Source organism: Mytilus galloprovincialis, chromosome 1 (genome assembly GCF_965363235.1).
Source record: "Mytilus galloprovincialis chromosome 1, xbMytGall1.hap1.1, whole genome shotgun sequence".
Classification (NCBI taxonomy): Eukaryota; Metazoa; Mollusca; class Bivalvia; order Mytilida; family Mytilidae; genus Mytilus; species Mytilus galloprovincialis.
In genome coordinates, this window is record NC_134838.1 from 22,936,161 (window position 1) to 22,951,064 (window position 14,904).

At 30.4% G+C, this 14,904-nt stretch overlaps 1 protein-coding gene across 5 annotated transcripts in view; it reads left to right on the forward strand.

Annotated features, from left to right (window-relative positions):
* Positions 1–3,211: 3,211 nt before the first annotated feature.
* The window catches only part of LOC143069619 (nuclear protein MDM1-like), a 31,782-nt gene continuing 20,089 nt past the window's right edge, over positions 3,212–14,904 (forward strand). Inside the window, exons 1-11 of one of the 5 annotated variants that reach the window (XM_076244347.1) lie at positions 3,212–3,319; positions 3,994–4,117; positions 7,687–7,901; positions 8,358–8,687; positions 9,034–9,162; positions 9,674–9,871; positions 10,587–10,614; positions 11,075–11,195; positions 11,569–11,671; positions 11,900–12,138; positions 14,242–14,268. In XM_076244347.1, coding sequence (XP_076100462.1) covers positions 3,302–3,319; positions 3,994–4,117; positions 7,687–7,901; positions 8,358–8,687; positions 9,034–9,162; positions 9,674–9,871; positions 10,587–10,614; positions 11,075–11,195; positions 11,569–11,671; positions 11,900–12,138; positions 14,242–14,268 — 1,532 coding nt within the window. In that variant the 5' untranslated portion in view covers positions 3,212–3,301. Of the gene's footprint in view, positions 3,320–3,545; positions 3,693–3,993; positions 4,118–4,616; positions 4,705–7,686; positions 7,902–8,357; positions 8,688–9,033; positions 9,163–9,673; positions 9,872–10,586; positions 10,615–11,074; positions 11,196–11,568; positions 11,672–11,899; positions 12,139–14,241; positions 14,269–14,904 lie in introns of those variants that run through there. The other 4 variants (XM_076244372.1, XM_076244381.1, XM_076244354.1 and 1 more) reach the window with 4 other exon arrangements.

Consider the following 14,904-nt stretch of genomic DNA (forward strand, 5'->3'; position numbering starts at 1 on the left):
ACTGACACTAATTTTTGTAGTATATAATCGCCTCGCTTCTTCAAATAAAGATGTTTTTTACAATAAACGTTGACAATCTTTTTGTTTACCGAATTTGAAACCACACTAAAAAGAGAATAAAATAGATTTTCTCTTTTTCAAATAGAACGCGTTATATGTTTTTAAGGCTAAATCTGTAAAACTGATGTATATAATTTATGTGCTAATGTATGAAATCAAACTCATGTTGTTAGTGAACAATTTTTTAAATAAATTTGTAAAAACAAAAATTATTTGTTTCATGTCATATTAAGTTTTATATAACCTTTCATACACCTTTTTAAAACAACTTACTTAGATATAATTTAGGTGTTTCTTTAATTTTAAGTGCTATTGCCATTAGTCACCTCTACTGCCTTTGAATAGAATGTCCTATTTCATGACATCTGATTGATTGATTGTTGTTTGCTTAACAATAATTCACTAGTTAATATCATGATACTAGAGGAAGCAAATCAGCATATCTTTAAATATCTTTCAAACCTTAAAAAAAATTTGTAATGATCACATATTTTTGATGTAAAAGAAATGTTCATTTCATAAAAAAACCTACAAGTAAAATTTGTATGGCCATTCCTCAAAGGGGTTTGTGTCATGTTGTTTAACCCTTTTCAGTCATTTTGTCATTCCGTCATTCCGTGTTGAATAGTTAAACGCCTTCACATATTGAGCTTATTTTAAGTAAATGAGTCTTCAATGATGAGTTACAATAGACAATAGACAATACTTTATTATAAAACCTCCGACACAGATGTAGTTTACTTCTGATTGCCCTCAGCTGATTTTTGCAGAAATTACAGCCTTTATACATAATAACTTCATACTTTTATTTTGTCTAAAATCCTTCACATATTGATCCAAAATTTAGTATATGAGTCTCCTATGATGAGTTACAGATGGAGTTTATGTTTGGCTCTGGGACTCTGATTTTTGCTGAAATTATTGGCTTTGGACTTTAAAATTCAAGAAAATAACAGTTATACTGACTTTCATTGTCAAATTTTCAGTCTTTGAAATGACTTAAAGCTTTTTTTGCAAGCAAGGCCATTCATGTTGATCCAACACCTTGTTACTTGTTTTACTAGATCATCACTAATAAAGGACTAAATTTACCTGCACAGTTCATACTGATGTCAAATCTGGTTGATATTTCAGCACACAGACACTAATCTATGAAAAATAATACCTTAATATGACACACAGGACTAAACTAAAAATTTAGAAAAATGTCACATGGTAAGGTAATTCTGTTGTATTTCAATTTCTCTGTTATCAGCCTGACTAAAACTTTTGCTGTAAATCAAAATTGATTTATCTACACAATTGTGTATAACACGCCTTATTTATTGTCAGAATCATTCTTAGCAGGCCTCTCCAAGTATGCAAACTGTAATTATTTCATCTATTAACACCCAATTGGGTATATAAGACTCACAGTAAATTATAATTATACAAAGTATTTCGCTAAAAACAAGTGTTATTTGAGGTATATCTAATGAGTAACAAATTTCTATTTTAAGATTTAAATTTTCCCATTCGATCAATGTCTTTCAGATCAATCAGAAACCAAGATACAATGAGAGAGGGGAAAGATGCCTTTATTGCAAGTCTTATATTTTCAATTGGCTGTTTGTAAAAATAGAAATCACAATCCAACTCCTAAAGAGGGGATAAATTGCAATTAGTTTGTCTGTCCATTCATCTTAGTTTATTCATTTGTCAGTCCGTCTGTCCGTCCATTTGTCTGACAAATACTCTTCACACTTTTTTCAGGAACCGCTGAAAAGAACAACTTCATTTAATTATGATCATATAATGTGTCAGTAGCATGATAGTGAGGAGTTTCAAAGTTTAAGCTCTTTTTGGGATATGCATGACTCCTACTTCCTATTTGGCAATACTTTGAATATCATAATAACGGTACGTTGAATGAACTTCCTTTTACATCCCTTCAGTACACACTATGTACTATATATAAGGAAAAGACTTCATAATTGGTCATCAGCATGGCAAGAGTTTTTAGATTAGGCAGACACCTACTTTCTGTTTTTCTATATGTTGAATTAGAATGACAACATGTGTATCCTTGTCAAGACAACAAGTGGTACCAAAATATATCAGGATAACTGCTTAACCTTCAGATGTGCTTGTTAACCACTGGTTATGCAATTTGTTTACGGTAGCTTTATATTTTTGGGGTAATATTTTTGATGGTATTTATTTCAATGTACCTTTTGGCCTGGTATAGTCTCTCTTTGATATCCAGTTTCTTATGGGATTTATTTCCCTCTACTACTTGTAATTTGAACTTTATATTTTCTCCATAGTGAGTTCTAGAGCACCGTCCCTTGATGAATATTGTCCAGTAGCAATGTTAACCCTTGCTATTGTGCATTAGTCATGAGGAGAATCACTATTGGAGTAATCTCATGTATCTGTAGCTAGTTCTGAAGGATCCCCCCTTGATGACCTTTGCATTGTTGTGATGAAGTCCCTCACTACTGTGCACTGGTCATGAGGAGAACTACTGCAGATTGAGATACTATATTCCCGGTTCTATTTTTGCTATTTTTTAGTTTCCGTATTTTAAAATAAACTTAATATCATATCCTTTTAATATTAAATCGGCCTCATTGCACTCAATGTCTCTTACTATAATTATATCCTACATTACTCATATTATCAATTTATTATTTGTGTATTACTTATTGTGTATTTCACTAATGTTTATATAATCATTGTATTATGATGTTTTTGTATCTTGCCTGACAAGGGCCCATGATTGGAAAAAATAAAATAATGTCTAATGTCTAATGTCTAATGTCTATTGTCGTTTTTGTATCTTAAAACCTTTGCATGCTCAAGGTTATTTTTTTTTATGGTTTTACTGAAGACTGCATATAAGACTATAGAAGAAAACATATTTGTAAAATGATTCACCTGTATTGATGAAATCCACAAAATTGGTATCCAAGGAATAAAAATTAATCAGAATGATTGTCATATTTGTCTCTTCTTAGACTGCGATATTAATAGGATAATTTATTATGTCACAAGGTATCTGACAATTATGATGAAGCAAATGAGGAAAAAGAGAAAGGATTTATTTCCGGATTTTAATCGTATTCATTCCGACAACATCTTTTTTCATTAAAAAAAATGTCATTGCGCATGCGCGTTGGCAGACGATGCTATCATGGCGAATAAGTTTTGAATCGCTTATTGTTTGAGTTAAAACGAGCCTGAAATTAGCATATGCAAAATGCCAGTGCAATTTAAGGTACAAGGAAGAATTGTTTACAATATTTTGAATTGGATTCAATTTGTATTTTACAATAATGAAGCTGAAATTGAAAGATTATTCTGAAATGTCACGGTAGTTGAAAATTAAGAAAACAATAACAATCACTGTTTGGAAACTATCTAAACGTAAACTAAGTAAATGAACATAACTTTTATCGATAAATCTAGAGTTATCACAGTTTCTCAATTTATTAATGCCTCTACAAAGCTCATAGGTTACCGGTTAAATCTGAAAAGTATGAAAAATAAATAAAAAAACATGTCCAGACAAATTCATTTCTAGCGGTAACTTGACTTGATTTTTAGTTCAGTAATAAGATTAAATTTCAAGGATGCGGATGAAAAAGTTTGTGAGTATATTTTTTAAATCAATTTCTAAATTATCAAACATTGTTTTTCTTTATGCAACTTTGTGTGATATTCAAAAGATTACTCCAGCTTCCCTAATTTATCATGTCACATGTGTGAAATGAACATTTACAAAATATTAATATCCAGAATAAACACAATGAGAAATGACATAAACATTAAAGCTGTTTATGTACATTTTATTGTTGGTATACAAAAAAAACATACACAACACTCAACAGAAAAGTTAAAAATAAAAGGGAATTTGATTAAAAATTATGAATGATCTAGATCTTTTTCCAGGGAACATCAGAATATGTCAAGGAGTATAAGTGGCTTGACTCTTTCAAAAGTAATAGATTTGTACCAACACCAGAACAGGATGCTCCAGTGGCTGGTTTATCATCAGCAGAGCTAGGTTTTGAAAGTGTGTAAAATCATAAAGCATTTGAAAGCATGCCATTTCAATATGTACTCAGCGTGCTATTTGCAGATGTGCATGTGTACATGGACAACAGTTGAACAAGTGTTCTCTCCACAAATTTCACAATACCACCTGTAAGAAAAGTTATCTTGTTAGCATCACATTCAAGTAATTTAGCATCATATTATCATGACACAGAGGAGAACACTAGTTTAACAAAATGAATGCTTATACATGGGTCATGGATTTTTTTTGTGTGTATTTTTGTCACTATAATGCATCTGTATATTAAACTCATTATATTTTGAAATTAAAAAATATATTCCTAAATATCCTTGTGCATTTATTTATATATGTATAAAAGCTTAAATACAAAATTATAGAATTGTTTAATCTATTGATGCATTGTTTGTTTGTAAATTTCAAGTGGTTGTTTGTTACAGCTAGACATATACGTTTGTATATATTTTAAGCATGCTTCATTATATAAATTCATTTACAGAAAGAGAGCGAGTATCTTTCTTCATTTAAAGAATTATCACCTCCAGAGCAAGATAATTTTCCTGCTGGCCAGAAATCTACAAACTTAGGTATTTTGTTTAAGAAAAGAGTTGGTATTTATTGTTTATTTTGATTTTTGACTTGTAATATGTCAAATTCAACAAATTGTCTCAAAACATTATTCTTTTGTTAATTGGTGTTTCTATTAAATATTTTGGAAACTTGAGGTGACATGGTTACTATTTAGAGCTGTTAAACACAAACGAAAAGGGTAAACATTTGTAATATTAATTGTATGGTTAATTTCTAGTGAGGGTTACTATCTTATATGCAATGAAATGTTATATGAAACTTTTATTGCAGTACTAGACAGGATAAAACTTTACTGAAACAAAGATAAATTCAGCACATTTTTTTTTTAAGTTCCAATTTAACAGACCAATAGAGGGAGAAGAACTGGTGTTAATCCTTTAAGTTATAGGGATAATAAAGGGCTTGTGTTTATAGAAAAAAAAATCTGGTATTTAAACACTTTTGAAGGAGTCCTCTATAAAAAGAAATTAATATGGCATGTGGAAAACCAAGTGTATTCAAAGCTAGAAAAAGTTTAGAGTATATATGCATTATAAAACATTAATATCTTAGCATTGTTAATGGTTGAGATCCAGCTAACATGTTTAACCCCACCACATTCTGTATGTATGTGCCTGTCCCAAGTTAGGAGCCTGTAATTCAGTGATTGTCTTTTGTTGCTGTGAAACATATTTATTTTCGGTTTATTTATGTACATTAATTAGGCTGTAGTTTTCTCATTTAGATTGTTTTACATTTGGGATTTTGCTACGTTTTACAGCTGACTATGTGGTATGGTCTTTGCTCATTGTTAAAGGCCATACCAGGACCCATTATGCCATAGCTGTTAATCTCTGTTTCTTTTGATCTCGTCAATGTGAAGAGTTGTCCAATTTGCATTCATACCACATCTTTTTTATCTTAACACTTTTAAACTGGGCATGATCAAACTACAATGAACTAGGGAAATCATTGTTTATCATTTTCATAATGAAAAATAAAAGGTGAAGGACTGGACTTTAAAATGATGCTAAGATACTAAGAGTGTGAATTCTGTATAACTAAAAATATGTTTGGGTGTCCTACATGTTTCTAAGAATTCACCATAGTTTGATAACACATATGTATATCCTATGTTTGATTATAAGCTAGTGCATGGCATGATCTTTTGTGAATGTTTACTATAGAAATTATTATAAATGTTGATGAGAAATTAATATTGTTCATACTGTATAATTCCATTTACATTTGAGATCTGAAGGGAGTAATGAACATGACTCGAAAGATAATTTAAGGAAAAATAAAAAAATAATATGGTTATGGTTGACAAGGAACAGTAAATGTGCATTGACAGAATATTTCGTTCTTGTTGGATTGTTAAAACAACTAAACATTTTTGAATTTTAAATATGAATCATAATAATTGAATCACCTATTTTAATTGCATAAATATTTACAACTGATTTTCTAAATACATTTATTTGCACATTTTTATAGCATGCATGACAAATCTGTGAAAACATTTTCAAAATAATTTCTTTTTAATCATGAATCCTTTACTAGTCCATAAATTTTCCTATCAAGATTTAAATTTAATGTAAACAGAGGATGGCTTGGATAAGGAATAGTATTTAATGATAAAAAAAGACACAGGTGTAAACAGGAAGTTATGTCAGCCATTAAGGGAGATAATTTGGGAGGGAAAGACCTAAAAGAAGTATTGTTTTTTGACAAACTTATCTGGTGGCATGTATTCAAATGTTTATAAAATTATCAAACAAAACCTTTAAAGGTGGTAGTTGTTTCAATTGGCATACATAATGTATTTGATTGGTAATTCACCTTTGAAATAAAAAAATCTCTTTAAAATATTTTTAAAGGATTTCTTTCATATTCATAATTGGAATATTTTAGCCTTTTTTTTAAGCAGGTCTTTGATACGATTTGAATATTATTAAAAGGGCAATTTCATTTCTTCCTTTGAAATACTATACTCATTTTTATTGAAAAGTTGTACTTTGCTAGAAATGTTAATAAAAGTAAATGTAAAAAATACCAATCTTGTCATTGAAAACTTTCTCACAGAAGCTGACAATGACTTTATTGTTGGTCCTACATGTTCTGCAACATCACCTGTTAGTGATAAGAAATCTTCACATCTAGGCAGTCTGGTATAGACCCACCATGGAAAAGACTTCTCCTTGGGTTTTATAGACAGATGATATGAGGATTATATGTATTTACAATGGAGACAAAAAGACTTTTCTTGTATCATGTCTATATCCAGACAATAACATTAGCAAACAAAGGGGTAACTTCCATGAGCATGATGAGGACATCATTACAAGAGAAAACATCAATAGCATTATATAAGAAAAACACATAACAAATCAATTACAAACCAACCGCGCGCCGCGACAAAGTTACTGAGAATTGTCGAAAATCACGCGCTTACCACAGCGCTATCCAAAAATCCTGGGGAGAACACTGACTGATTGATATGTTGCTGAAAAAATCTGAGATGGACTTCTGTTTTGATTATTTTAGATTATAAATGGGACATCCATTTACTTTGTTTTTTGTGTTTTCATAATTCAAAGTGGAATAAAGGGTGCCAAAATGACACAAAACATCAATCTTAACATGCTATTTTACAGCTGCAACAAAGACATTTAAGATATAGTAGAAGAATGGTTGATACTATGCAAATATATATAATGTGACCTTTTGACTATTTTACATTAATTGAATTGTAATATATGTGTTGAATCTCATCACACACATATATATATAGACTAATATAACAAACACCTTTGTTTATTTATGACAATATAACTTAACTTCTTTAGTGAGTATACCATTTTAAAATAAATATTTATTTATTGATAAAATTGCTGAGGTATAAACATGTGCATAAACAAAACCATGCATTGAACATTTATTAATAACATACCTTCATTGTAAGCTTATTTATATTATATACTTATGTATGTTTTTAGGTGTTCCATTTGAACCACCAATACAAAGGAAGAAAAGGACAACTGGACCAAGTACATCACTGAGTAATAACTTTTATGAGAGTCCTGGTAGATTTAGTGATGACTATCAGCTGCTAGGAGCTAATGACAAATTTGTTACAAATGTGAAGTATAGAAGTAAAAGCCATGGTAGAGCACCATCACCACCCAAACAACAAAAACTTAGCAAGAAAACAGTAGGCTCTAGTCATATTTTTATGAACTTGTATGAATATTGTATTTATAGAATTGCTGTAATCACTATGCGTAAATAGAAACTTGATGTTATAGATTGAAATAAAAGATTAAAATAACATTGAAATCACAAACATTTATCAATTTTCCTGTTATTTTCTTGCCCATTAAGTTAAGTGAAAATGAACTTTGTGCCAGAAATTATATTTTATAGATTACATTTATATAGCTATTTTCCTCTATTTGTTTGACTCATTTTACCAGGATAGCTGATATTTTCCCTCAGAAAATAAATTGTAAAGCACAACTTTGTCAAAACATTTCTATATAAATAAACATCAGCTAATAGTATAAACTCTTTATATGGACAGAACTGTTTCACTGCATTTAACTAACAATGTATAAGGCAGTCATATATTTGGTTTTTAAACATATCTGAATTGTAAATTTTTATATAGAAGGAAGAGAATAAAGAAAATTTAAGAAAGACAGCACCAGCTCCATATGTGAATATAGACAGATTTAGAGAACCTCCAAATGCTCCACGACGAGAAAAATATACAGAACCTGTGAAAAGGCAGGAGAGAGAGTACGATGAACCTCTGACACCAAGAAAGCCAAAAGATTATCATGGGATTAGGAAAGAAGATTTTAAATCTAAAACTGTTGATGTCAACAGAGAAGTGGCATTCTCTAAACAGCTGAAAGACAAAAACGTCAACAATATGAATGAGTTTGCTCAAACAGATTTACAGAGAGGAATAATGGATTCAGCACCAGAGGCTCCAGTGAGTTTGAGACATAAGTTCAAAACAGCATGTTTGATCAGAGCCTTTATTTGGCTCTAATACTTACAAAAATAGTTAGGAATATTCTTCAGTTTTTTCATACTAGTAGAAAGTTGTTTAAATATGATTACATACATATTAAAGTCAGATTACTTTAATTAAGCTATGTCATTTGAGATTATGCTGTATTCACCTCATCAGAAAAGAAATGGTGGACCAAAATTAGTCAATTAATTTATAGATTTTTTTTTACTGTGGAATTAAATATTAACAACAGCCTTACACAACTGTTGATATTAAATATTGGTTCTGATAAACATATGTGTAGAATATGATTACATTGTAGGCTGAGTATGCATTGAAGTATAAAGCTGGTATTGCACCATACAGACCAAGGAAAAAGACTTCTGAATATGCAAAAGCTTTTGACTGGAAGGAGAGAGTACCTTCATCTCCAATGTTAGCTGCTGAACAGGTACATGTCAAATATTGTCATCATTTTAATGGCTCTGATACTTGGTGGTTGGGGCCATAGAGTTTCACCTGTGTCTGTCATTCTAATTCCATCATTCTGCAACAAACAATTATACAGACTTTTTTCCTAAACTATATGAGTCTACTATAATAAGTTACAGATTGAGTTTTTGGCTTTGAAAATTCATGAAACTGGTAGTTATACAAAACTTTTATTCTAAATGCCTTCACATAAAGTGCTGATTTTTCAAATGAGAGTCTACTGTGTTGAGTTACAGATTGAGTTTGCATTTTGTTCCACTCATTAATTTTTACATGAAACAATTTTAAATTAAATTCCACTGCTTAAAATTGCTTCAAGCTTTTTTTGCGGTCCATTTGTGTAGTTTCATCATGTATTTCAATGTCTTAAAATTTAACTTTGTTTTGAGTTAAGAATGTATTGCTGTGTGTTTAAACCAAATGATTAGCTGATACAGTTTATTGACTTATTGTAAAACTTTGCATTTCAGGTGATTTACAATAATAACCCAGCTATGTCACCTTCTAAGAGAGACGTGGTAGCCAAGTCTTCTGAGTATAATGCACAGTATAAAGGATGGAAAACAGTGCCATCATTTAATGAACTGAAAAAGGAGGAGGAGCTTAAGGAAGTTGACACCAATCAGAATCAGAGACAGAGTAGGAGTAAAAGGAGACCAAAGAAAAAGGTTGATACTTTTTTATACAGTAAAAATATGTTTTGTATGGCTTTTTGCATTTTTGTGTACAATTTTAATTTTGAAATATTTTTTTTTTGTCACATAAACAACTTTCAGCAACTAATTGTTTAGCATTGGCTTCATCTCATCTTTGGCATTAATTTGAAATTTGATTTTACATCACATCTGTTAGGGCTACTGTAAATGTATGAAACTTCATTCTGTTTTATAATGTTTTGGAACTATTGTTGGAAAGCTCCTAATAACTTGATTATTTAGTCTTTTAATTACAGATTTTTATGACCCATTTATCATTGTTTATGGGCATTATGTTTTCTGCTCTGTGCATCCGTTTTGTCCATTCATCTGTCCCGCTTCAGGTTAAAGTTTTTGGTTGAGGTAGTTTTTGATGAAGTTGAAGTCCAATCATCATGAAAACTTACTACACATGTTCCCTATGACATCATCTTTCTAATTTTAATGCCAAATTAGAGATGTTTCCCTTATTTTGTGTCGATCCACTGAACATAGAAAATGATAGTACGGATGGGGCATCCGTGTACTATATGGACACATTCTTGTTCTATACATTTTTATGAATGTTTACATTATGCTTTCCTCTGTTTCAATTAAAATAAGGGTGCAAATCATATGAATTGGTTGTTTTTTAAAAAGGCGTTTAGCTATTTTAACAAACTTTATAACTATATGTTTTTATTTTCAGATACTAGTACCAAGAAGTAAAAGTGCTTGTAAGTACACAATTTTCTAATTGTACTATTGTTAATTTCTAACAAATACATTTTTGTGAACTTGAGGGATATTTGATTGACACATTGTATATATATACAGTTGTCTATTATTAAATCCATAATATTGACCACTTTTGTTTGTATTATTTAGTTGTTTTGTAGTGTTGTATGTATATTTATGAATTTACTAAGTAAAGGCATAAGTGTTTTCATATCAGGGGAGACAACACTTTTCTTGTTAATCATATTTTTGTAAAAAATGATTAATACATTGTTTTAAAAATATAACCACTGTAAAAGAACAGTTGATAAAATTTAATTAAAACTTTGTTACAGAACTAAATATATTCAAATTAATAACTCAGGAAAGTTAATAGAAATGAACATAATGCATTCACCTTTTTTCCAATTTAGTATGACTTTTGTTTTGAAACTTTAAGTTTTACCCTTCCAATTGTAGCTCCAGATAGACTACCACCAGCTGGTACTGAGAAACTGGTCACTAGTGATGATAAGAGAATGTTACGAGGATCTGGAGAAGTAAAGAAAGAGGTGCCAAAGGTTCCTAAAGGACCAGTAAGGTAAACAGCTATAGTATGATCATCAAAATTCTTCTCTTTAAAATGTGTTATTTACCATTTTATTTAAATATGAGTTTATGAATTATTTAAAATGTTAAGTCTATAATTTTGAAGCAATGGAGACCTTTTAGCATGTGCACTCTTCATTTATGAATGTAAAGTTCAAGACAATGCTATTGTATCATAATATTGGTGGTCAATGGAGATTTGCCTTCCATAGTAAGAAGGGCAAAACAGCATTAAAAACAAAACAAAAATATTAAAACTGCAAAGGCAATCAATTTTTTAATCATTTTCTTTCTTGTCAGATACATCAATTTAAATATGGGTTTGGTTTAATTGTTTGACCAAAATGCTTTTAATATATTTTCAGACAGGTGAGAAGTGAATATGCAACAAACTACCGATCTCCTAAGAAATTTAAAGTTGTTCATGGTGCATGGAAGGGAGCTGATCCTCCTCATCTCCAGCCTCAGGTAAGATACTGATAAGTTTTACATTAAATTTATTTCTTTCTCATCACATCGATGTTAAATTTCTCTTCTATAACTAATTTGAATATTTTATAAATTTTACTAAACCAATAAGGGAAGGAGGTAAACTTTCTAATTGTAGATTACCTTTATGTTTTATCAGAATTTCAATAGAAACTTGATGATCTAAATATTGCATTGGATTAAGTTGATAATTATATTGTATTTCAGAACATAGATGAAGATCAGACCCCTGTTGTTTCCAGCTGGTTTGCTGAGGTTGTAGAGCTTAGGAAGAAGGCTCAAGAGTATAAAAAAAGGGCCCAAGGAACCCATTTCTCTCGAGAACATCTGGTACAACTGATGGCCAAACAAGCTGATATGTGGGACTTAGAAACTGAGAGGTCTAGTACATTGTCAGCATTGTCATTAGAACTTGGTAGTGCTAGAGAACAGAGGAGGATCAATAAGTAAGTTTAACTGAAGGATTTATTTCACTTTTGTTACTGTTGTGGATGATGTAACTAATGAATTTAGAAAAGGAAAATTTGAGATTTTTTTTTGCACTGGGTTGGAAAAATTAAGTGGTACTTTCTGTTATCCAAAGATAATCTTACATCTTGTTTTTATACGCCCGTCAAAATTTTGACGGGACGTATTATGGTATACAAATGTCCGGTGTCTGTCTATCCGTCTGTCTGTCTGTCCGGCGTAAACATGTCGCACCGTAACTTGAGAACGACTTATCCAAATTTCATGAAACTTAATATAGTTGTTTCTTATGATGGTCAAATGATCTGTATACTTTTTGGTGAAAATAAGATTAAAACTTTTCGAGTTACGGCACTTTGTAACTAAAACAGGGGTGTGTTTTTTTCACATGTTGCACCGTATCTCAAAAACGATTCTTGTTTATGGCTTAAAACTTTAAACACTTCTTATTTATATTAATCTTAATATCTGTATACATTTTGGTGATGATTCAAAATTTCATTTTTGAGTTATTGAGTATTTTGTAAAAAAGGGGGAGGGTTTTTTTTTACATGTTGTGCCGTATCTCAAAAACAATTTATGATTATTGCTTAAAACTTTACACACTTCTTTGTTATATTAATCTAAAGATCTGTATACTTTTTGGTGATGATTCAAAACTTTATTTTGGAGTTATTGAGTATTTTGTTAAACAGGGGAGGGTTTTTTTTACATGTCGCGCCGTATCTCAAAAATAATTTATGATTATTGCTTAAAACTTTACACACTTCTTTGTTATATTAATCTAAAGATCTGTATACTTTTTGGTTTTGATTCAAAATTTTATTTTAATGATATTTAGTTTTTTGTAAAAAAAAAAAACAGGGTTGGGGGTTTCACATGTCCCGCCGTGTCTCAAAAACAATATATGGTTATTGCTTAAAACTTTCTCAGAAACTATTTATGATTATTGCATAAAACTTCCACACAAGACGTTGGGCGTATCATGCGCTCATGGCGCAGCTGTTTATTAAGAAATCCATTCAAGAAGTGGAATCCTGATAAAAATAAATATATGACACTCATTCAGAATCTAAATTTGTTTCCATCACCTCATGATATGTCAAACTTGGATGACCATTCCTTATTTTGATTTGTGCAAACCAAAATTCATTATTTTTCTACTGACAATTAAAAAGTACAACTCAGAAATTTATTTAAAAAGTATAAAAACTGTCCAAGAAAGTTTTAATTTACATTCAAACTTTTTATTTGCATGCAATTATGCATTATTGTGCATATTAAAATCACTGTGCTCATCTGTGTATCTTGAATGAGTTAGGACCATTTGTAACTAAATATAATGCCAATGTACAAACAAATTTGCAATGCTTTTATTATTGTGAAAAGTGACAAGGGATTCATGAAAAAGTTGATTTTAATACGTATTTGTATGTAGCAATTCCTGAAATGGCAATACTTTACTTTATATCTCATTTTTGTCAGTTGTTCAAGATTTGCAATAATCAATGCACACTCACAAGTTTCTGAATTAACAGTGTTGCAAATTTATTCACTTTTGAATAGACTTGTCAGTTTTATGTTATGATCATCAAATATCTGTGCTGTTTTCATATAGTCTGTTAAACTAGAATGAATGGGTGAAAAACGATTGATTGATGGGTGTTTAAGGTAGCATATTTTACATTTATAATAATTGCAATACAGTTTTATCTTTATACTTGTAAGGCTTTCTAACTTTTTTAATTTGAGCGTCACTGATATGTTTCGTGTAACAAATTATAAGATTGGTACCTTTAATAACTATTATAGTCTTCTGGATATATTTTGTATGTAACTAGGCTGTCATGGTGAATCAAATTTTATAACATGGTTGAGTACAAGGCTAACTGTCCACCAATTTTTTTCCCAGAGCTCAGAGTATGTCTTGTGTATTTTTGTCAGGTTACTCTTTTGCAATATGCGAAGAAGTCTTTGTAAAGGGGTGTTCAACTGTTGCCAAATTGATGACTACCAGCAGCAAGATATAACTTTAAGTGCTCATTTGTTATGTAATAATAACCCCTTTTGTTCTGTATTAGTGGAAGTATTGCATCATCTAGATCATCGTAAGTATTGACATTTACATTCTGATTTGTGGTTCCTGAGTGTTGCCAGAATGGCTTACCTTTTAATTTGCATGTGTTCTTATCTAACTTTTCCCATCAAAATTGTTTTCAATTTATTTGTTGATATTGGTATTTAATTCCTTAAAGAATTGGCCTTTGTGTGTGATTTGCAGTATGATGTTTTAGAATTAGGTTCTTGTTATAAAGTTTTTGGTTTGTTAACAGTTATAGCATAATTATTATTTGCAGCAGCTTTAGAAGCTTATCTAAAAACAAAACTTTATGATTAACTTGTCCATTTTTAATCATGGTCAAAGTTGCTGCACTAACTTTGTTGATGCTGAAAAATTTAATTATAACTAAAGTAAAGTAGTAAAAGGAATAGGAACTTAATTTGAGCGACTGTCTCATAGTGATCAATAAAGTGCACAGTAAAATGTAGAAATCTAGAAATGAGTTTCAACTCATAACTTCAAACAGACAAGTACAGGATATCAATGAAGTTCTTGGTCATGTTGGTAGGAACAATTGACAAATAAAGTATGTTTCTGCTGGTGTCAAGCAGTTCATTGTGCTTCTGACTATTTAATATATATGAGAACTATTGCAATTTCTTCTTCCTCCATACCTGCATGT